This window comes from Contarinia nasturtii, unplaced genomic scaffold, assembly GCF_009176525.2.
Source record: "Contarinia nasturtii isolate CC-2019 unplaced genomic scaffold, AAFC_CNas_1.1 Cnas_scaffold_993, whole genome shotgun sequence".
NCBI lineage: Eukaryota > Metazoa > Arthropoda > Insecta > Diptera > Cecidomyiidae > Contarinia > Contarinia nasturtii.
This window is the reverse complement of record NW_022198340.1, coordinates 895,307-919,135: the sequence shown is the minus strand read 5'-3', so window position 1 is coordinate 919,135 and position 23,829 is coordinate 895,307. Positions and strand designations below refer to the sequence as shown.

The 23,829-nt window shown below is 33.5% G+C and overlaps 3 protein-coding genes across 5 annotated transcripts in view; all 3 read left to right on the top strand.

Annotated features, from left to right (window-relative positions):
- Positions 1–2,402: 2,402 nt before the first annotated feature.
- The window catches only part of LOC116343187 (cholecystokinin receptor type A-like), a 69,637-nt gene continuing 48,210 nt past the window's right edge, over positions 2,403–23,829 (top strand). Inside the window, exon 1 of the mRNA XM_031771117.1 lies at positions 2,403–3,111. The gene's annotated coding sequence lies outside the window, so the exon portion shown is untranslated. The remainder of the gene's footprint in view (positions 3,112–23,829) is intronic.
- On the top strand, positions 17,766–18,599 carry LOC116343188. 2 transcript variants are annotated; one of them, XM_031771119.1, is made up of 2 exons: positions 17,766–17,850; positions 17,941–18,599. In XM_031771119.1, the coding sequence occupies exons 1-2, from the start codon at positions 17,809–17,811 to the stop codon at positions 18,541–18,543; spliced, it is 645 nt and encodes a 214-aa protein (XP_031626979.1). In that variant the 5' UTR covers positions 17,766–17,808; the 3' UTR covers positions 18,544–18,599. The 2 variants fall into 2 exon arrangements, with proteins under 2 accessions (XP_031626979.1, XP_031626978.1); XM_031771118.1 differs by having other exon boundaries at positions 17,766–17,859.
- LOC116343190 overlaps positions 21,018–23,829 on the top strand; it is a 6,179-nt gene continuing 3,367 nt past the window's right edge. Inside the window, exons 1-2 of one of the 2 annotated variants that reach the window (XM_031771121.1) lie at positions 21,018–21,104; positions 22,200–22,898. In XM_031771121.1, coding sequence (XP_031626981.1) covers positions 21,054–21,104; positions 22,200–22,799 — 651 coding nt within the window. In that variant the 5' untranslated portion in view covers positions 21,018–21,053 and the 3' untranslated portion in view covers positions 22,800–22,898. Of the gene's footprint in view, positions 21,105–22,199; positions 22,899–23,829 lie in introns of those variants that run through there. The other variant, XM_031771122.1, reaches the window with a different exon arrangement.

The window sequence follows — 23,829 nt, the reverse complement described above, 5'->3', positions numbered from 1 at the left end:
AGACATTTCGAAGGGAGCAACGAACGCATCATAATGAATATTTTGTGCAGATTGAAGACACCGAGAGATATAAATAATGCGTACAGTAAAACCTTTCGGCTTCGAATTGATAGTAGAATCACATGGTGCCAAGCAAAATTCACCATCTAGAAGTTCTAATTATAAAGAAGTTCGAATATTCTTAGGTTTTACTGTAATATATACTGAATACGCTGTCACACAATTACTGTGCTGTATTTCCGCAAACCTTCAGTACATAATAAAAATGAATCGGAGTAAATATGTGATAAGAACTTATGAAGAATGTATTCTATTTTTCCGTGACACTATCATTTTCATTTACATATTATATTTTTTGCTTATTTTGCAAAACTATAACATAGTTGTATTCACCAAAAGAGAGAATGATGAGAAACTATCAATCGGCGAACCAACCGGAGAAATGGCATCTATGTAAATGAGGTATGAAAATTTATATCACTGCATAATGAAAATAATTACAGTATAATTCTTGACAAATATCTCATTACACGAATCTGTTTACACTCGGTCAATCCAGTTTTTTCGGTAAATTGTTTCGGAAGCCTATTCGAAATCAAATGTTTGTACAATATAATTTTCACTGGTAACATTACATTGTAAATGAAACCACTCATTAATTACAGCAAGTCAGACAAACAAATAAAAAAAAAAGTCTAAAAAGGACAAAGCAGTTAATGAGTGGTAAATGAACAAATTAATGCCACCAGCTGTACATTTTTTTAATAAATTCATCCCAAATATTTGACAATTTATATTTTCATTGCATTCCGTTTTTTTTTTCGCAACAAAATTCCTATTTTAATGAATCACATTGTGTGTATTGCGAAATGACATTTATTGCAAACAGCCCGGCGGTGATAATTTTCATGTATTCATTTTTTTCAATAAATTTCCCTTTTTTCAATGTTGTTAGTTATGCATATTATCACAAAATTTCATTACATCTCAAAGTTGTAGAAATAGAGACGTTAAAGCAGAATTGAGTGAAATGAATTTTGTCAATGAAAAAGCTCCATGATTTTGCTCAAAAAATTTCCGCTCAATGCGAAGGGGAAGTGTGAGTGAGCTTTATCGAGTGAGCTTTTGAGCGTTTTTTCTCTTATGGTTGAATACAATGTATGTTTTTTCTGGGATTGTAAACAGAGTGTCTAATGTGATAATCGCTCTGTTGATCCATTTCCTGATGCTTTGAAACGTATATGTGTACGTTAACGATGGAAATTTAAATTCCAAGGAAATTCAAAGTCGGGAATATGAAAGGAGATTGAGGCGGGAGCACAGAGAACATAGCACATATTTATTCAGTTAGTTTATATAGCCAATAAAATTGAAATTTATTTTGTCACTGCGGAGCATTGGTTTGCCTCTTGAGAATTTGGGTTAATCGCAATTTGGTTGAAGTATGTTCGATAACAGCCGAATTTAGTCAACGAAAAACGATTGTGGGCCAATGTGTTTTTAAATGTTCCCTCTTTTATGTATTTGTACAGAGAATGAATATATTATTTAAAAAAAATCTGAATGCAAATTTGAAGATTAATTAAAAATGACGTGAAAAAATACGAATAATAAGTTTATAAATTATCGAAAAACAAAGATGAGAATGCCAAAGTGAAAATTGATTGTTGATTGTCATCCCGTCATCCTCGCTTCGGGGTTCTTCCAAACGGAGGAACACAGATGTTCTAAATATTCCTATAAAAAAATAAGAAGAATGTTTCGGCAACAGTATTTTTGCATTTCAGTTTGAAACAACTTGGTGGTAGCCACCAATCATTTTTATGGTCGAAACTATTTTGCACAAAGGAATTCGTGGCGAAAAATGCTCGGGATTTTTTTTTTGTTCTCGTTTCATTTTACAAAACTTGTAATGCGAAACCTTCAATCGTGGATAAAGATGAGATGTGGAAAAAGTTGAGTCAAGTTGATGATGATGACGGCAACAACAATAACAACAACAACAACGACGACGACGACGATGAAGAAGAAGACGATGACGGCGGCGGCGACAACAACACCAAAACCATTCATAAAAATGGATAGAAGTATAAGGTGGCATTTAAAAAAGGGCAACATCTAAATCGGTTTGGGAACAGTAAACCAAAGTAACGATACCGAAAAAAAAGACGAACGGCATTGTATACATATAACACACAGCAATCGCGCGCGTAGCATACAAATCCTCTATAACAGAATCATCCAAGTTCTGAAATACATTAAGCAAGCTCAGACGGGAGCGTACAATTCTGCAGCAGCAGCAGCAACAGTGGAGCAGCATACAGCCCAAGCTCAATGCTTGTATCCAAGTCTGTCGAATGTTGTGTCGTTCATTCAATTTCAGTTCACTGTTGACTGGTGTACTTCGCACATCTCACATTGTACGCTGGCCGTGTTCGAAGTTTTGAATTGAAACGAATCGAGAAAAAAGGAAAATAACGCAACCTCAAAGCCGTTGAAACGAATCTTTTGTAAATGAATTTGCTCTTTTGATTCGTTTATGCTATTATCGGATATAAGAAGAAGTGAATAAAAGTGGACGCACATGAATTTTGATCGTCACAAAGTTAACGTGTTTAAATTGATACCAAATAAATAAGTTACTGTGTTATTTGATATTGTGTTTGTGGGTGATCGCGTGCATCATTATTTATTCATGTAGCTTTTTAGTTCCTGTATCATCAACTGACCAACATCGAACACAAATGACGTTGTTAATTTGATTAAATTCGATGATAAGAAGTAATTCCATTTGCTTTTCGAAACTTTGAGGGCAAAATAATCACTTGTGCGTGCATTAATTGCAACCAAAAAGATAACAATCAAAGCGATTACTATTATTAAAACCATATTATATTCATTTTGAATCAATGCCATAAATACTATGTGTAGGGACAATCATCAATACATGTAATAGCATCGGATTTAATTAACATTAATTATCCAAGTGGAACATTCAAACAGAGCAAAGAGCATAGTTTTGTTGAAATTCATAGGCAACGAACACACACATTTACAGGGAAAACGTCGGGATCAAATTCGTACAACATTTTGAAGAGTTCCGAATTTGTGGTAAGTAGCCATTTTGTTCATTTATTTGATAATTAGCCGAGAAATGTTGTTTTTAATTCGTTGAAATGGATCCGAATTCAGTCAAAACAGTGTTTATGTACGAACAAGTGTTTTTATTACCATTTGATAGTTGATTCCAAGTGCTTTATTGTTTGTTGTATTCTTTTTCTAATTGGCCAGCATTTTTTCTCTTTCCCTATCGTTTTTGTGCTTGAAATTCAAACAAATAGAGCATTTATGAAACATAACATTTAAAAATGGGAAGTGTGTATATCTGTATCAAATGTAACCAGCAAAAAAAGCACCCACACATTCAACCTTTTTTATTGTGTCCCATTTTTTTTGTGTACCATAAAAGGATGATTTTTGTGCGGCCGCTTTGTATTTTAGCTTTGTTTTATCGTGGGTTTAGTTGGAAAAACAAACTTTTTTTTGTTTGTATCAGTTAAAATATACACGTTTTTTAATGATTTTTGCTCTTTTTCTCTTTTGGTGAAAAATGTGTGTGTGCGTAAACTGTGTATGAGTCACATACGGGGCTTACGCTTTTTTGTAAATTATAATTCGAAATCCAAGTAATTATTGTTTCGTAACATTCAATTTTGTTATAAATACGAGTTTTGCTCACGTTTTGATTTTTTTTACGAATGTAATTTTGATTTGAAATTCGTGCCAAATAAATGGAATGGAAAAAGGGGATTTGAAGTTCAAATGAATTACGGTGGTGTGGAAGCACAATACGAAAACATTAGAGCGAAAAAAATACAATTCTTCAGTTTATTTGTGTTACAAATGGAATGCTGCATTAAATGTTTGTTTATTACTAAGCCGAAATTTAGGTCCATCGTTGTTGAATCAATAATTAGTGAGAAATTTGCATCGAACAAAGAGCAGCAGATGTGTTGATTTCGACGTTAAATAAAAGTGACATACACACGGACGCACAATCATTTCATTGTCAATTGAAGGATAATCATAAGTGTCACTTGCCCGAAGTAAAAATCGAACCAACAAACGAAGAAAAAAGGAAAAGCAAAAAAAAAAAACAGAATCAAAAGAGAGAAAAAAACAAAAACCAACTCAAAAGGAAAAAAAAAACAAAGATAAAATGAAATACGAACAAATGAACAAACACTGACGTAATAATCGAATCGAGGAAAAACTAAATCAAATACAAACTCCTGAGCTTTATCCAATTCACATTGAGAATATGGAACTATCGTTTTTCACTCTCCTTTTTCGTTTTGTTTCACGTTCAGCAGAAGTAAAAGTTATTTGCGACGGAATAAATTGCGACTCTCTGTAATAATATGGTACACAATGTGATTGTATGTGTATAACGAATGCTCATAGCTAAAAATTGCTTTTTGGAATGATTGACCTTCTTTTTTATTCGTACATCTACTATTGCGGATCGTTTTGAAACATTGGAATTCACCTTTTGATTGTGGTACAACCAATAAAAATGCTTTTCTCGGAAGTGATGTAATTCAACTTTTGTATTTTGTTTCATGAACATCTGACGCGTGCGGGGAGCATGTGAACGATGGTTTTTCACATGTTGCTGTAAATAAAGTAACAATGGATCAATAAATAACGAGCATCCGTTTTCTTTCGTCCAATTCAATATTCACGTGAATTACTTGTCAAAGACTGTGCAATCCCAAATGTAATGAGCGAAAATTACTCGAGAAATTTCATTCATTTTTATGGTTAAATTGATTAAACGACAGCTTCAGCTACTGAACTGATTGGAGATGAGGAGAGTGGAGAGAAATCAGCTTTAAAATTAACGGAGATCTAATAAAAGAAACCAAAATTAATCACGAAAAGGTCGAATTTCATACTCCTTAGATCAGATAAATTATTATTATACGATTTGCATGAAATTTGCAAAAGAATTTTTTTCCACTGCAACCGAAAAAAAAACAGTGATAGATTAAAAAAGAGGGTATTTAATATTTGTATACAGAGTGCTGATCAGCGGCAGTAATAGTAGCAGTATCAGTATCCCCTGGAAAGGTATGCGACGATGTCGAGACATTGGCGGCTGTTGTATGACCTTGAAATTCATAAATAAATCAACAAGCCAATTATATCATTCACCTTTGCCAGATTTGTCGGGTCGTTTTGAATATCTAAAATGAAATATTTGCCTAATTTATGACTTTCTCGCTTCATCAACCGAAAAAAAAACGGATGAGCGAAATATTTATTGATTATGGCATTAATTCAATGCGGCACGCCTCGACTCGCACCAAATAAGCTTTTAAATATCGCAAATACCATCAAACATTTCTCCATCAAATATGCAAACTTTTTTATCAAACTGCCACACTCTCAAAAGAGCACAAACTAATTGAATTTCAGTATGCGTTCAGTTGATTTGATGACTTAGTGCTTAAGTTTCATGCATAAATATATTTAGTTGCAATTTCGAACACTATCTTATGCATATTATAATGCACTAAGTTTATGGGAGTTTCGAAGTTGAACATCAACTCGAAATTGATTATGAGCAAAGTTTTCGAACTAAGAAATCAAGCAATTAATAGAAACGAAGAGCATAAATTGTTGAAAAAGGGGAGGAGAAAAAACCTCCGAATAAACTTCAACTCCGTCGAGTTGGTATGTCTAAGCATGTTCAATTGAAAATGTGTGTGTGTGCGTGAAATTTCACGCAACATCTCGGCACAAGAGTTTTGTTCTTGGAAATTCGCATGGAATGCAAAATTGAGTAAGAAATACAGAAGAATTAAATCATGAAGTTGGCCATAAATTCTCGGCTTGGGTGGGTGAGCGGGTTGCGCCCAACAGTATCTTGATTTGGTTAGCAATGTTTGCTTGTTTGTGCTCAATGCTCGCGCGATGTGATAAATATTTACTTAAAAATCGATTAGCGTTCATGGGTAAAATAAACTCAAAATTTTGGATTTGAGACGCTTGCATGTTCATTTTATCATTTACACTGTCTCTGCACAGTGAAAAAGTTCATTTTGGTACTGTTCTCTAGGTATTTTATCGCACACGTAAGCAAAACGGTTTTTGTAACGAAATTCCATGTTTGATATGCATGATCCAAGTGATGGCGATGGGTTAATGCTCTTGTGACCATGAATGGTGTGTGTCGCAAAATGATTTCGGATATACGATTTCCCAGGCTCAATGCAAAACCCAAACAAAAATATCTTACTATGACTAAATGAATATGGGAGTAATAGAAAAGAAAAAAATGCCAATACACCTTCGTTTATTTATTGTCGGGCTTTGGCTCAAGGCACAGCCAATATAAAGAAAAAGCGAAAAAAAATGTCAGCAATATGAGAACGAATATAACAAAATGACATTGTTCAATTGTCGCATTCATATCAGGCACAAAATGAATTGACTGCACTCGGAGGATCGGACCGTATTGGGAATGAGTAATAACAAAGGAAATATCGAACCAACACATATACACGGGCGCACGAAAATAACACTAACCGCTCCTAATCGAGGTATCGTTTGGACCCTTTTCAATCGGATGAAAAGTGTTTGGCTTTCGGTTTTGTTTTGTATTTTTTCTTCTTTTTTTTTTGCCTTGCGCGCACATTCCTTTCGCATTTTGTTATAATTTTATTTTTCCTTTTCGTATTATTTGCACTAATATTATATTGTCTGTCGGCGCTCGTCTCACACTTAACCAATTCACTTCTGTTGTGTATTGTTGTTAATAATTTTGTGGCCAATGGTAATGACGGTGAATGGAAGTGTTTTTTTAGCCCCAAACAGTTGCATACCCACGTTCACATTCCAATATGAACAAAATTGGGCAAATTTAGAATTGGGCAAATTTTTCATTGTAATTCACTTTCATTTGATACGTGAACTGTGTACACGTACATTTCGCGTACCAAGTCAGTCGTCTCATCGTTCAGACAAGGTCTCGCTGCGCTCCAACAGCGAAGCATGATGAAGGTTTTTCTTGTTTCGAATTTATTTCTCTCTTATTATCATTCTTTTGTTGCTGATGCACGGCCAAAAGTCAGCTTATTTTAAGATTTCTCTCCTTTTTTCACCCATTCACTCCTTTTGCATTTCTATGCGGTCTATTCGTTTGTCAATGCAATAAAATGTGATTCGTTCATTGCCGTCGCCGTCGTCGTCGTCGGCGGCGACAACAGCTACAGCCAAACCAGCACCAATCTCGACTTCGGCAAATTCATAAATTTCCATTGAAGTCAATAACAAATAACGGTATTAAGTAAGCATTGTCGAAGGATGTGCGCCTGATGAGCAATGAACAACAAACGGGTGCAGAAAAATAAATGCGAGTGAAGCTCAAGTAAGCGCGACAATTGTATTTTGAAAATGCGTTTTCCTTTTGGCCACGAAATCACAGACGACACAAACAGATAGCTTCTCTCACTCCCGTCACCCCCTTTCGATCTTTCAAAATACGATTGCGTGCAGTGTCCCCGGTATACGGGCGACAAAAATGTCAAACAATTGAATTATGTTTTGTCTTACTATCTCATTTGCTTTTTTATGTCTTGCACGCGATCCATTTTTGTCGTTTTTCTCCTTTTCGATTTTATTCACAGTACAATTGTTGGTGCTGCAACCGGAGTTTTTGTTTTGTCGCATGATAAGAAATCCGATTCGCTTGAAAAGAGCAAAATGAAAACGAAATCACCATTGAATTGATATCAACGTGTGTCTAACATGCGTTGGAAGTGGCAACATTGACTTTATGAAATAAGATGTCATAAAGCAAAAATGCCAAAACCACATGAGAAATGAAATAAACAGCAACAAATCAGCAGGCATGCTGATTGCCTAAATGGAATGCACCACACTCCACATTCCACGTTCGACACTCCGTATATTCAATCTCTAATACTCACTCACAATCGGTTGAATAAACCATGTGTCGTGCGGTAACATTCGTTTCAAAAGAAAATGAAGACAAAACGAAAAACGAATGGCATCAGACGAAAGAGAACCGAAGTTATCATTTGCATATTGTTGTGCGTTCGATCCCCGTTTGACAGAAAGTCTCAACAAACATATACCCACTTCACTTCATCAAATATTTAAAAATCAATTGCATCAAGATGTCTTTGTTCACATTATATTTTTCAATTTAAACCACTTCGACCAAATGACAAACAGCATATTGACGCGTGGAAATTGAAATGCCATTACCATGGAACGCTCACAGTTCGGTAAAACAAAAAATAATCAAAAAAAAAAGATTTTTCGACATATAAATGCCATGCTAATGTTTTTTAGTCTGCATTGCATTGTATAAATCAATTGAAATCAATGTGCTGAAATGGCTTGCAGCCATAATTTAAACAATAATGAATAATGATCAAAGCCATTACATTCCATCTGCATACGTAACAAAATTGAATTTTTCATAAATAATCCCGCAATAGACGGGGCTCACTCAATCCGAATTGGATACCCCTAAACTTGGGATATGCAATCGCACACACTCGGCAGTCAAAGTGAAAATTGGTATAAATCAAAATTATTTGTAGACACGAAATGGTTATTCCACTTGTTAAAATGACATGTAATTTTAATTTATGGTAAATGGTTTTTGTGCTTGTCGGCGCCAAAAGAAAAACGATGAAATTGGCTTATATTCCAGTTTTTTTTTTTCGTTGTGAGTAAACACAAAAGCATTGGCAGCATGGCCAAAGCAAATCAAAAGAAATGTATAAAGTTCTTCTTGTGGAAATGAACAGAAAAACCAAGATATATTGTTGTTATATACTTTTGAAAGTTTAACCATTTGCTTAGAGCTACCACATTCTGTAGCTTTTTGCTTTGTTAAAATGCATGCAATTCAACAAATTGTAGTTAATGTTTTCAATGGTGTGTTTTGTTCTCTCTGTCATTACTTTGCGCTCGCAAAAGAAAAACGCTGAACAAATGAACTGAGGCTGTATTTTGAATCTAGATATTTCAAAGATACCAACTACAGAAACGAGTGCCATTACAATGTGCTGATATTTAACAGCCAATTGTAAAGGTGTGCTAGCAACAAGCAAAGGTCTTCTTTCAAAGAGGAATAGTTCTGTAACAGTAAATAGTTCACAAAGTAATTGTAATCGGAATCTCGAATTAATGCAACGGAAATCAAACGAAGCGCAGAATGTTAAACAAAATTCAAATCATATGGAACAAAAATTCACCTTGAAGCAAATGGTATTTATAGACTTGCCCATTCTCCATTCATCTCAAGTTTCTCTGTTTGAGTTTAAAGTTCGCAGTTCATTGGAAATGTAATACTGTAAAGAATCATTCGTTAAACCGCCGTTTCCCGCAAATTTTGCAAACCATTCAGTGAAAACTGATTTCACCATCTTACAAATTGAATAAGTGCACTCTTTGAAAAACTATGCGAACAAAGTTCAAAGAGTGTTGACATTATCGAAAATAATCGACGAACAGAAGACACTTTTGAAGAAGTTTTCAGTAATAAAATGGTGAAGTGGCAACAAAAAAGATACGCCCATTCAAGTGGCTTTTTGAAAAGGGTCGGTGGAATGATTTCTCTGAAAAATGATTAATGTTGAGATTCATTTTTTTCCATTCTTCCCACTATTGCCATTGATACAATTTTCCACTGAAATTCTGTTCAGACATCGTATTTCAGGGAAGGTCAGAAAAAACGCAAATGAATCAAGATTTAAAATAAAACGATTTTGAATAGAATTCGATTTGTGGGCATGAAATGTGGAATGCAATTTTTCCGTTTCTCGCGTATACAGTTTAACCAAATCAAAACAACTCCCCGTTGTTGCGAACTAAATGGATTTTGAATGACAATTTGATTAGCCATAACAAATAACAAGACATTTGTTATCGTTCAAAAAATAGTTGACGGACGAATAGGATTGAACTGATCCGCCAATCGATATATTCGTGCATTTATTATCAAATTTAACTGCTCTTGTTTTTTTTATTTGCTGCCGTGGCCGAGATTACAGCAGAAAATCCACTATTTAGACAGTTCGTGATGATAAACTGTGTCTAGACATTGTACAAAGGCACTTCACAAAGGCGTAACGCGAAAAACATGGAATTCCTCAAACCGGCCTGCCAAACGGAACATATTTATTATAGCGTTTTTGTCATTGCCACATCACATTGCTCCGCAGCAGAGTAAATAGTGAATGCAGCGTTTGTGTGCCGCACAACAATTAGGCGATATTTTGACGTGTTGCAAGTGTTTGTATTATTCATTCTTTGTTGTGTGTCTATGTATACATTTACAAATAAATAGCCATTTTTCGCATAAATTTAAGCATTTAATTAATATAAATGTGTGCCGTTCATAGAAAAGGGGCAAAAAGGGGCACACCAACGATGGGCACTTTTCTTTCAAATGACAAAAGCTTCGAGTAACACTGAAAGAAGTGCCAAATACAATCAATTTTGATACGCTTCATTACACTGACTGCGAGCATATTTTCTGTATATGTTCGGACCTGCACTTGACAGGCGACGCTAATCGATTCCATTGACTTTATGAGATTCATTTAATTTCATTGTTTCGTATTTTCGGTTGTTTCGGAAATTAAACACTAAAATTGGTCATCGGACGATTATTTGCCATTATGATGTCTATTCCCTTTTCACACTGCTCACACGCGTCCAAGTTGATATTGGCAGAATTTACGATCTAAACAATGCAGACATTTAATAAATCAATACAATCTCGAATCAAAATATTATCACTGCCAACCGATAAAGTAATTTATTGATTTCATCCAAGGCGAAAAAGAAACGAGCAACGAGCTTTCCATCCTTTGATTCGGTACATTGCGTCTAAATAGTAAATAATTAATGAATTACTGCATATTAAATGGCCGTTGATTATGCACATAATCGGATTTCAAAGAAGAAAAACCGTCGCTTCTGATCAAATTTTTGGTTTTTATTTTTGTGCACATCATCAAGTTAATGGCATCGCAATTACGAATTGTCTAGTCATGAATCTCTGCAGCTGATTGCACTGAATTGGCAATAGAAAATATGCAATCGGCTTCGAAAAAGTGGTTTTGGTGGCCAAATCTACTAATTCACAATTGTCTGTTGAATACATTTAGTTGTAGATGGTATGGCAAAAGAATCAAGGTCGATGAACAATCAAATCGTCTGAGAAATACAGATGAGAAACATTTTAGTTGAATAGAATCAACCTCTTTAAGGCTTTTGACCTTGTTTTGTTTCGATAAGAAGTGGACTTGTTGTCCCAAAATAGTTCTTCATGAAAATCAATAGAACCCCATTGATAATAAGTAACCTTTAAACTTTGTCTGAACCATTGAATAATCGAATTTTATCTAAACTGAATGGGGAAAAAGAGTTGTGCTATTCAACACACATCCATGATTTATAAAGGTTGCGACGCTTTAACTTACAAAAATTTCCGTTGTGATTCATATCTTGTGAAGATAGTAAAGTTTCATGAGTGTTTTGAACCTTCTGTTATGAGAGACTTTGAATAATTTAGTGTGAAATTTGTATTTGCTTTTGTGAGTGTATGTTGATTATCCATTGAGTTGTGTAGAGTAAAAGCCCAAATGAGAAAAGCTAATTTATGGCATTTAATTAATCTGGTCCCAAAGATTTATGTCTGTGTTTATATGATGCAAAAACAGACACACATACAAACAAATGGCCATCATGAGTAGTTCAAATTCAACAAGAAACTTTTTTAGGAGTTATCAAAAACAAAAGAACGTCGTTATAATAAAATCAAGTACTTTCAACAGTTTACTAGTCAAAAATGTAACAAAAAGTTTTCAACAGCATACATTTTTGTTGATCGTTAAATGACATTTCAAAAGTATAATGTCGCAAATTGCACGGAATTTTCCAAACAAATACACATTGTCAAGACAAAATAAAGAACACTTACAAATTGTAATGTTCCATTTCAAATGAAGCCATTCAACAAAATACACTCTATCAACCAGAATTTATAAAGCAAAATAGTACGTTTGTTGATATTACTCAAGAAGGGAGAGATTTTAATTTCACATTTAAATTTCCACACATTTTGAAAATGACGCTATTCAAAACAGTCTCTTTTGATAACAACAATGTATATATGTGTGTGTGTGGTGTGAATCATTTTGAAAAAATCCAAAAATTATCGGCGCCTGAAACCACTTTTGTCATCGGTAATCGTCTATGAATTAATGAGCTCTCGATACAGATACTGCTCTTGGCCATTGCAAATATATCCATACTCATACCACTGTCATCATAGTTCTTTGTTTAATCAGAGCGAATGTGTTTTTATATCATCCGATAGGCGATGTAATCCATATATCGTGCAGATGAACGATTTCATGGTAAATTCGGAATGTATGAAGTCGAAAGCCAAATAGAAAATCCCTATATTGATCCGAAATGTATTTTTATTGCATTTTAGCAAACGAAGCGCATGACTGCTTCTGATGATACACGCGTGGGCCGTAGGCGCTCTGCATACGTAACGTAATAATGAAAATACGTTAAATCTCGTGAGAGATTGTAATTTTGATTTTCCACTAACCGTTTGTCTCGGAATCAATCGAATTCCGAAATAATTTGAAAAGGGTACCTTTATACCATCAATACAGTTGATAGATATTGAACATCCATGATACTATCAAACAATGTATATATCATCATTACATAGATGATCTTTGATGCATTCAATTTGTTGTCGAAAAATCTGAAAGTGTTCGCCGATTCTTATATGCTACGCTTGTTGTTTTAAGACAAGAATTGCTTGAGGTGATTGAAACACCTGAAATGTGTTATTAATGATGGCTGACATCATGTGATGTTCATTAAACCCAATGCAGAACATATTGAATATTGATTCAACTCAAATTGTGTGTATAAATGGCATAACTGGATAACGTTGAACTGAAACGTAAACATATTTAAGTAACGTTATTGCGTTATAGCAGCATATAGCACACATGAAATTCAAAATCGACTTCAAGGAAATTTGAAGAATTGCGCACTCTTATACATTAATAAAAATTCAATTAATTATAAACATACTTTTTACTAAACAACAAATAGACTTTACTAACCTTTGGTCAAAGTTCAAACGCAATTCATTGACCCGAGTAAGTTGATTGGATTTTTGTAACGTATTTATTCAAAGTATTTTCACTTTATTTGTCTCTAATTGCCACGGGCAATTGGTTTCTAATAATAATTCATTTAAATCTCAACATGGTGAAAGTGGTGCACCCAATTATAATTCACTCCTTTTGTGCGGTTGCCGTTTGTGAAAAAAAAAAAAATATTCACATAATTAGGTGCGTAAATCATTGCTCCATGAAAAGATATGTGAACACGTATAATTCTAATGAAAGTGGCGTTAGGCGCTTGTCAACCGTGAAATTAGCTTGTACATGCACATTCAAAATGATAAAAAATTAGTCCAAATAAGTTGTATATTCAAATGCAAATTATAGCGATGATCTCGCTTTCGCTCTTAAATTTGAATAATAAAATTAGCTGACGATGCTCGCTCGCGCCGTATCGTGCCATCAACAGTCTGACGATGTAAAATATTAACGAGCATTACCATAATCATTTTTGGATAATAAAAAATGCCGAGCATGAGAGATTTCAATTTGATTTTTTTTATAATGAACATTGATTCCACAAGGAGGTGCTGTTTTTTTTCTTCTTTCCATTCATTCTTTTTTTCTCACCGTAAAATTCATTCATTGTTAATGTGTCAATTAATTTTTTGTTGTTGAATTTTACCATCGTTTCGTGCACGCCATGCTTTTCAATAACAACTCATTACTTTGTATTTTTATACCCCATTCCATGGAAAAACAATAATCACATAAAAAATACATCGTCAGGATGTGTACACACGTGTGTTTACTCACAGAGTGTCACAACAAAGAAAATAAAATCAAAGGTGATTGACACCTTTGGCTAAATTGCTGTGTAATAAACCGAATGAGAGTATACCTATCGTTATTTTTTTAGTAACTTGTTCGATTTCATAATATTTGAATACGCACGAGATGAGGCGAACATTTTAAATGTACCAACGAATAATGTGGTTGAAGATAAGAACGACGCAAATACGACCGCACCTTATGTTCAGTTGTGTTTGGCTCATGAATGTTCCTTGGAAGGCGTTTAGATAGATTGTTATCTATCAGCCAAAAGACTTAGTGCTGTGGGTGTCAGGAATCCTATTCCCATTTCAAAGTAGAGAAGAATGCGTTCCGTAGGTTGAGCACGTGTACCATCCGCAATAACAAATGTAGGAACAACAGCAAATTCAACAACGTATATCGATTGATGAAACTATTTTAATCTCAAAAAGACTTTTCGACAGGAGGCGGATGTACTTATAAGTTGTCACGCTTTAGAACTTTTGTAATTTACAACTCTGGGGAAATCAAGTCGTTAATCGACTTTGAATGGAATAGCTTTTAAAAATGCATTAATTATAGAAAAAGAAACACAAAACTTATGCAATGCCATCGAAATGCCTTTCGCATTAATGACACCGGAAAATAAAAAAGAATTTCGCTGCTCTATTCAAAGTCTTTAATTAAGTCTTTTTTTTTGCTTTAAGATACAAATCAAAGTTATAAACTTTTTAATACGAATGCATTCGTGTTCTTTCAATGTTCTACAAGTTCAATGTGATGGCTTCTTTGTGTGCTTGAACAAATAGATTCATAGATGATTTACGAGAGTTGTTATAACATCACATTTTATGCTTCCATTCAGTCTTACTACAACACACAGTAATCGATGTAAAGCGTCAACAAACATGTAAAAATGTCCAACAAGCGATTATATTAATTAGAGTGTATGTGAGTTGCTCAGGTCTTCGGAGTAAGTCAAGTTTTACTGTGTTCTTCATTCATTTCGTGACTTTTTCATTGATTTAATTAAAGTATAAATTACGTTAATACTTTTAACTTGAGAGTGTAACTGTTTCGCCATGAAGTTTGTTGGCCGTGGGAAATGATGACCTTTTTGAATTTCCTCCACTTACTCGGAAGAAATGTTGCAATTTTTGTTTCTTTCTTGCGCTCACACTCGACTATTTTCCGGTTATAAGGAGGCCATTTTTCATTTGCATGAGCGAAGAAATTCATTATTACCACCGGAAAATAATAATAAATAATCATTTGGAGAATGAACAACGCCAGAGAGTGTCAGCACGAAAACTTGCCACACAACAATCAAAAGACCATTTATTATGGTTTATATTGGATGTCATTTACCACACCAGAATTTAATGATGTTACACATTTATGCACAATTGCACATACTATACCTAAAAAGCTTTTGTTACCAACATTTATAATCATTTTCGTTCAACAAACTTGTATTTCTAATTGCATTTTTGTTCTGAGATTGCGAGAAAAGTACATTTCATGCTTTTGACTTCCGCCTTCCGTTTTTTTAATATACTGAGACGCAGTGAGTGGCCAATCTACCGCAAATTTCAAGAGCACTGATGTTGTGTTGTGAAGTGGAGACAAGAAAAACTGGAGCACTGTCCATCGTCCATGTTCACCATGACCGTTTTTGTTTTTGTTTTTATCACACGTCCAGATCAATCGCTCACGTCCAATCACTGAATTCCACTTCGCTAAGCGAATATGGTGACACACCATAACACCGCTTGATGGCTATCAACAATAAATGTTTATACGTGTTGTTGCTGTTGTTTATTTTTTTTTCTTCGTCTTTCATTTATTATCGAAACCATAACCTACATTGTATAGTGTATACCCATTGCTTTACCGCTCGATGGTTTTTGTCTGCGGTCCAAATGTTTTCATTTCAACAAACTCTTGAACACATTGATGGCACATAACCGTTAAGAGCATGTGATTTATCCATATTAACATTTATTGGCTGTCTTTCGTACTGAAATGTCGATGAAAATATGACAAACGATAGAATGATGATAACTTTGAATGACGCACTTGCACTTCGATTATTATTATTATCATTTGACTAAACGAATACCGACGGAACGACGATTTGCGTAATCGGAAGTAGTTGTGTCAATGGAATTTGAGAGCTTTCGAGTGTCAAAGACCATGAAGTCACATTTTTCATCATTGACCTCATGGGAGTTTGACACATTTAAACCCACAGACATGAACTATATACATGAAAGCTATTTAAATTTGAGCAAAAGTAATTTTGCATGTGAATTCAATGATGATGGCGATGACAGCTGTTGGAAGAGAAACGAAACTTTGGAAACTCAATTTCAAATCAAAGAGGCACCACAATAAGAAATGTTAGAAAAGCACCTGTCAGTGCCAAATATAGGATCGGTATAGATGTGTGCAATTTCGCCTATTGGGAATTTGGGTTAAAAATCAACGAATATAATATAAAATACCTTACGTTGTAAAGTGGCTTCGACGTGAGCAGAGGCTCAGCTCAAGTGCATCGTATAATACCAAATGGTGAATGGTTGGTCTTAGTATATGGAGAATTTCATTTCAGAACATTCTTTTACGGCATTCATTTATCCATGCAAATTCCACCAATAAATGTTATGCTCCTCATCCATGTTGGAATTTTGTAAATTTTATTTGAACATTCTGCTTCAGTTGGAGATTTTAAGTGCTCTTCAAATTTAAATTCAAAAATAATGAGTCTAAAGCCTAACGGGATTATATTGTGCTTAAGCCACAGAAAAACACCTGAAAATCCCATCACTGATGCAATATGGCGTCATTGTTATACTTTCATTTCTTTGGTACACTTTTCAAAGTCGAATAAAATACGAATAATTGTGCTTGAGCACAGATACAAATGTGTCACATGTAACCATGTGATTTTAATTCTAATATGATTCATTTTCATTTTATTATGAAAAATATTATTAATTGTGGTATTATACGGTTATAAGCACTTCTTGCGTGCAACATTACTCAGCTAGAATAATTTCATCGATTTTAATTTAATGAATTGACATATTTTACAGACGAAATAATGGTTGAGCAGGCAGTTTCTGTTTACATACTTTTGCCAAAATCCAAAGACCAATTTGCCAAAATCCAAAGACCTGCCAAACATTATTGGTTGCGAATCTGTTAAGTTAATGGCATGTAATAAATAGTTTTACAGCCGTAATAATCTTAGTTCATAACAGTAATAATCTTGGAGGTCTTATTACTCACAATTTGTATTTCCATATCCATTTTATTTAAATGTGAACTGTTTAATATTAATACCATGCCAGCTAGGGGGCTTGCAATTTTCGACTATTTTAATCTAATTCTTTATAAATTTCTTTCTTTTTCTAATTCTTTTTACAATGTCCTTTGAAATGAATCCACCAGACATTAGGTTTGGGCTATTTACCATACTACTAAACGTGAAGGGGAAACGAATACACCGTACACAATACACGCATTGCATAGCGCCTATGGAATAGGTGCTATGAAATAGCAGCAGCCTTATATATAGCTCAAACCCAATGTCTGGAATCCACAAAGGCGGCCCCTTGTAATATTAAGTAATTTTATTGCGACTTCAGTTTTAATGAGATTCAATTCGTCACATATTGTTTGCTTGCATACATCTGTATATATATTTCTCAACTTTTGTTAAATTTTAACAGTATCGCCTGGAAATTGTGAATTAGTTTGATATTGAAAAGAGTTTAAAATGAAGTTTATGATGCGATTTGTTTTTGTTGCTGCGGTTTTCGTAAGTTGTGTTAGTGTCTATCGATACTTTTTGATAGTTTTTCGATATACTCAATTACTCATACGATTTCTCTACATTTTTACAATAAAGTTCTATTCTGCATTGTGTGGTGACAAAAAGGATAAAGTTAAGCCTCCCAAGCCCAAAAATCTGTTCAAGGATCCCTCATTTTATCAAATAAACTCTTTGTACCTTGTAAATCTGGGCCAGAAACACAGAGAGCTTAACTCATCAATTGTCAATATGAAAAGGTCATTTGAAAGTCTAAAACGAGAAACGTCATACATTTTATCCGCATTTACAAGTGGTTTGAATGAATTTGATAATTTGAATCGCAAAGTTATTGCATTTGAGCAAGCAAATCAGAAATACGTGACCGAAGTGACAAACGCCGATAAAAAGTTATTAAAAGATAATGCTAAAGCAATGAAAAAATTTACAGCAGATCAAATGTATAACTTGGAAGACACATTTATTGCCCACGAAAAGAAAGCAGCCAAAGAGCGTAATGACATCAAGCAAATGGCCAAACGTTTATTGGATGAAATGACTGATCGCAAAAATTACGCTTTTGAGATTTTCGCACGTTTCGAATCAACACAAAAAACTTTGGAAGATTTGAAACCATCATTTTCTTTTGAATCTGTCAGAATGAAGGAAATCGTGAAGGAAATCAATTTACGACAAGCTTAACCACAATGTAAAGTATAATAAAAATGGCTTGCCCATTAAATGAATTATGTATTGAACTTTCATATTTTTATTTCTTAACGTTCAATTGCAAACGTAAATTCAATTAAATAAATCAATAAAAAAAGTTCAAAATGAAGTACTCTTCAGTTGAAACTTCTTTTTTTATGGATGTTAGTGACTTTCATTTATTTTATAACAAAAATGAATTATGTATTTACAATATGTTTCATTCTGGCATACATCCAATAACATTGCGATTTTTAGTTTATAAATTGACGAGCAGCACCTGCAATAGAACTGTAGCCCGATATATTGAGTGCATTTTTGCTAATATTTTCAACAAATCATATCCCAAACAAAGACCATTTATCATCTGACACAAAAAATATTGTGTTTTCTTTCAAAAGGGTTTATAAAAAGGTATAAACTATATTTACATAATTGTCATTCGCCATTCAATTGGTAATTGAATTATTATTTATTAACCTTGAACTGTAGTAACATACATTGGCAAAAGCATAAATTCCATCGTAATTTTATTACATGGAGAATTGTTTGTATTGGTCAAATTGCTTCAAGCAAATTAATTACCGCGTTTGGGTTCATCGATTTCGTTTTTTTTGTTTGAATTGCCAAATTGAGTCAATTGTAAAGCAACTGGAATAAAATTATAAATGAACACATTCACATTTTTTCCAGTTTATAGGCGTAAACCAAGTAGATTATCGCAGAAAATTGAGTACAATTTTTAACATAATATTCCACGTTGCTTTGTTAAAATGTACAGTAAACGAAAAGTACTGCAACGAATGGTTTTCATTAAAACCTGTATTCATTTCCGTTGCTTTGTTCAAACGTTTGTTTTTCATCTTCGTCGAATCAAACTAAAAACTCGAGTGGTTTTCATGCCTGCAGTAACAATATCTTAATTTCATTTCCACCCTACGAAGCAAACAATGTACGCGATAAAGCACCATAAAACAATTACCTTAAACTGTTTTGTATGGCAAAGAGTTTTCCATCGCTATACTCGTTTCCGATTCATTTCAGATGATATTTATTGTATCGTTAGATTCGGGCGTAGTTTTGCAAGAAATTTATCGCTTCACGCTCAGTTAGGCTTCAAAATGATTCAATAAGAGAAATATTCGGGGAACGTTTTCTCCCTTTCAGTGAATTTTGTGTAATCAAAGTTCTGTATCTGAACAATATTCATTTAGTTCTTATGGATTAAACAGTCACGTTTATCATAAAAAAAATTGCCCGCATGCCGTTCACTATTCAACAAATCGCATATGGCAGTGGTCAAGAATTGATAACAGTGACATCGAAATCGTATCATCAACACATACCAGAGAGTGTGAGAATTATTCAGAGTTTCTTCACACTTGCTATTCAAACATTATATATCACATCAACACAGTGGTTGACATATATCATACGAATATTTTATCACCGACGAATTTTCCTATTTTCATCGATTTTTCAATTGGGATAACGGACATTTTTATGGAACAAAGTAGAAAAATAGTAATATGGATGATGAGCTTATGGTATTTCATGGTTAAATTCATAGTTCATATTCTAGTTTATTTACGATGGGGATATGCTACTTAAATTCCAGGGAGATTCCACTATCTTCTCAATCCAATTTTTAGAGCTATGCACAAATAAATTAAATACCGGAAGCTTTATAAACAAAAATGATTGTGCTTCCTCCTTTGTTTCATTTCGATCTATGATGCAACGATATTGGGGACATTTTGGTATGAACTTGTCGTACATTTTTGCTATCAGTCATGCGTTATGGTGTTATTACTGATAAAACAAATATGCCTTATATTTTTTGGATGGCTAGTCAATATGAGATCAGATGAATCGTAGCGGTTGCCGCATGCGCAACACACTTCGTTTGTACCACATTAGCGTTCTTTCTCTGTTCGACATGCGTTTGTATACTGACTGTGGTATTAGTGTATCATACTCTGTGAACTCACTGGTTACTTGGACTATATGACAATATGTTGTGTGGCACAAAACGCGTGCGGCAACTGCTTCGATTCAGCACCTAGGCAGCAATGCTGTACAGATGCTGCGAATAGCTAGCGTTATTTAGATAGGAAAAAACCATCACTGTAAGCTTCGAAATGTCCTCAGTCTTTGACGAAAAATGATTCTTACACGTTTTAGCAAGTATCTCACATACTGGTGGAAAATTCCATATAACGAGTAATATCAAATAAAAAAGTAATGGCATAGTAACTCGTACCTCAAAGCTGACTTTTAGTTTCGCCATTGAAAGAAATATTTCCAGAAGACGAAAACAAACTCAATATACGGCCAAAAGAATGCAAATATACTGTTTAATAATTTGAAGAATTTCTTTGTGCGCATATTTGAGCTATTGTTTTAAGCAAGATCTATGTGTGATCAAACTTCTAACATCTGGTTTATCATATAAATATCTGTTTTTGTGATGTTCGGCTTAGTATATTTTTGCGAGAAAAACAATGAAGACTTCAATTGACTTATTCTTTTTGGTAGCTGCTTTAACATCTGGCGTAAGTAACGATGTTTTTACTTAAATTTATTTGAACAAAAACAATATCTTCATTTATTACTAGTTATATAAGAACACTTTGTACTCAGAGAAATTGAACAGTGTGAACATGAATGTGATCATTGTAATTCGCCCATTCACACTGAAGTTGTTTCTTCCCAGTGTGAATCTTCATTTTACAGTTTGATTTTGCAAGTTCAGTGTAAAATAATTTTGCATGAAAAAAACTATTTTTTTAAATTATGCGACGGTTCATTTGAAAAACACACACACTCTTCACAATTTTTTTTTCATTCCAATTAAAATTATTTTCATTTTATTTTTAATTATTTACATTTATTTTAAATTTTCCTAATGAATCAAGAAGAAAAAAATTCATTAATGCTATTTAACTTAAAAATGGACATTCAAGTCTATTTGATTCACATAGTCTTGGATATTTACCGTCGCACATTTTCATGCATAAAAAACACTTTAATTGTTGTGTGTATCGCTTCAAACTTGAATATATCACTTATTTTGGCTCTTTCAATGTACAAAATCGATTAAATGTTGAAAAATAATACAAATTATCCCAAATATAAACATGAGAGATGAATTTTGTTTGTGTTTTTTCACATCGCAACGCTAATTTTTTTCTAGAGCGAAAAATCACTACAAATTGAATCAATATCAAACCAAATTAAGTTTTAAATCTTTTGCCCGATAACGTTAGGATTTTGACCTGCCCGGTTAAGGGTTAACAATAAAATAAAAACATGAAAAAAAATTAATAATTAAAAAAAATATTGTTTTCACGCAAAATCATTTTAGACTGAACTTGCAAAATCAAACTGTAAAATGACGATTCACACTGGGAAGAAACAACTTCAGTGTGAATGGGCGAAATACAATGAACACATTCCTGTGCACACTGTTCGATTTCTCTGAGTATAGAAGTCAGTTCAATAATTGTGAACAAAATTGGCTGTCTTAAGTTGAAGAGAAGCTCTTCGCTTCTGTGTTACTTATAAAAATTCGTTTTCTTTCCGTCAGTCCGCAAAAATCGACAAATTGTTTATTATTATAAAAATTGATAAATATTCCACAAAAACAGATCCATTTGGTGTTTGGCAACGATGATGCAAGATTTGGCGAAAAATATCTTGACGACATGCGAGCCATCGAAGGAAGAATGAACGGTTTTAAGCAATATCTCGCAAATTCCGCATTGGAGACAAATAACGATACATTTTTAGTAAATATGCTGGATGACATCGATTTATTTTTTAAACCAACTTTTGATGAGCTTATATTGCTGCATTCTGAGTATGAAGAATGTTGTCGACCATTCGATCGGATTTACAAAAAATATTTAAATATAATGAATAGACAAACGCCGGAAGCAAAAAGAAAATTCAAAAAAACAGTAAACCAGTGGGAAGGACTTATTGTAACAAAGTTATTTATTGGAATATACATTAAACAAGTCCTAGACAAAATCAACGAACTCGCACAAGAAAATAGTATTTTTTATCAAATCGTTAATGAAGTGAAACAAGGGACCATTGATCGTAAGTCAAGAGGAGAGGAATGGTATAATATAATTAGTGAATGCAATAGACTTACCTTTGGCCTTTTAGACCATTTACAAGAACGCCATAGCTTTGACGTAAATGGATTTAAAGCTCAACTTAAAAGGGACGTTCCAAACTAAAGTCCATGAACTAGATATGGCGACTTATATAAAAAATGTCATCGTTTTGTACGCAAATGTCAGAAAACAAATAAAATAAAAGCAAAATCAAAAAAATAATATTAAAATTGTGTATTCACAATAATCTAATTAAATAATTTAAAACACCTTAAGTTGAGTTCACAATATGAAGAAATTTATTTGATGAATTTCTAAAAACTTTTGTATGCATTTCGACAAAATTTATTTGTCATCTTCAGCAACACGCAAAAGAGAACAAAGAGAAAAAGTATATGCGACAACGGAGTCGGTGTTATGACTCTGTCAGAATGAAGGAAATCGTGAAGGAAATCAATTTACGACAAGCTTAACCACAATGTAAAGTATAATAAAAATGGCTTGCCCATTAAATGAATTATGTATTGAACTTTCATATTTTTATTTCTTGACGTTCAATTGCAAACGTAAATTCAATTAAATAAATCAATAAAAAAAGTTCAAAATGAAGTACTCTTCAGTTGAAACTTCTTTTTTTATGGATGTTAGTGACTTTCATTTATTTTATAACAAAAATGAATTATGTATTTACAATATGTTTCATTCTGGCATACATCCAATAACATTGCGATTTTCAGTTTATAGAATTTAGCAATAGAACTATAGCTCGATATATTGATTCGGTATGTGCAATTAGTTTGTTGTTTCTTTTATTGCAAATCAAATACAAAACAAATAATTGGATAACGTCTGCATTTTATTTTAATTGTTACAGTTTTGGAATCGAATCGATAATTATATTTTATGTGTTTTGAAAAATGGTACATTCGACAGTAAAAATCATATTTTGATTTGTAAGCGATGGGCCAGTAAAGTTGTGATTTAAAAAACAATTCGCAAACAAAACGCTATGAACGTGAGACAATTCGCAAAATTTGTATGTTTTGTATGTATCAAATTGTGAACGCTTGTAAACGAGCCAAGATAATAGCGGCGACGCACGAAAACGAAATGAGTGAATAGCGACAACGAACGAAATAAAAAATGTTATCCG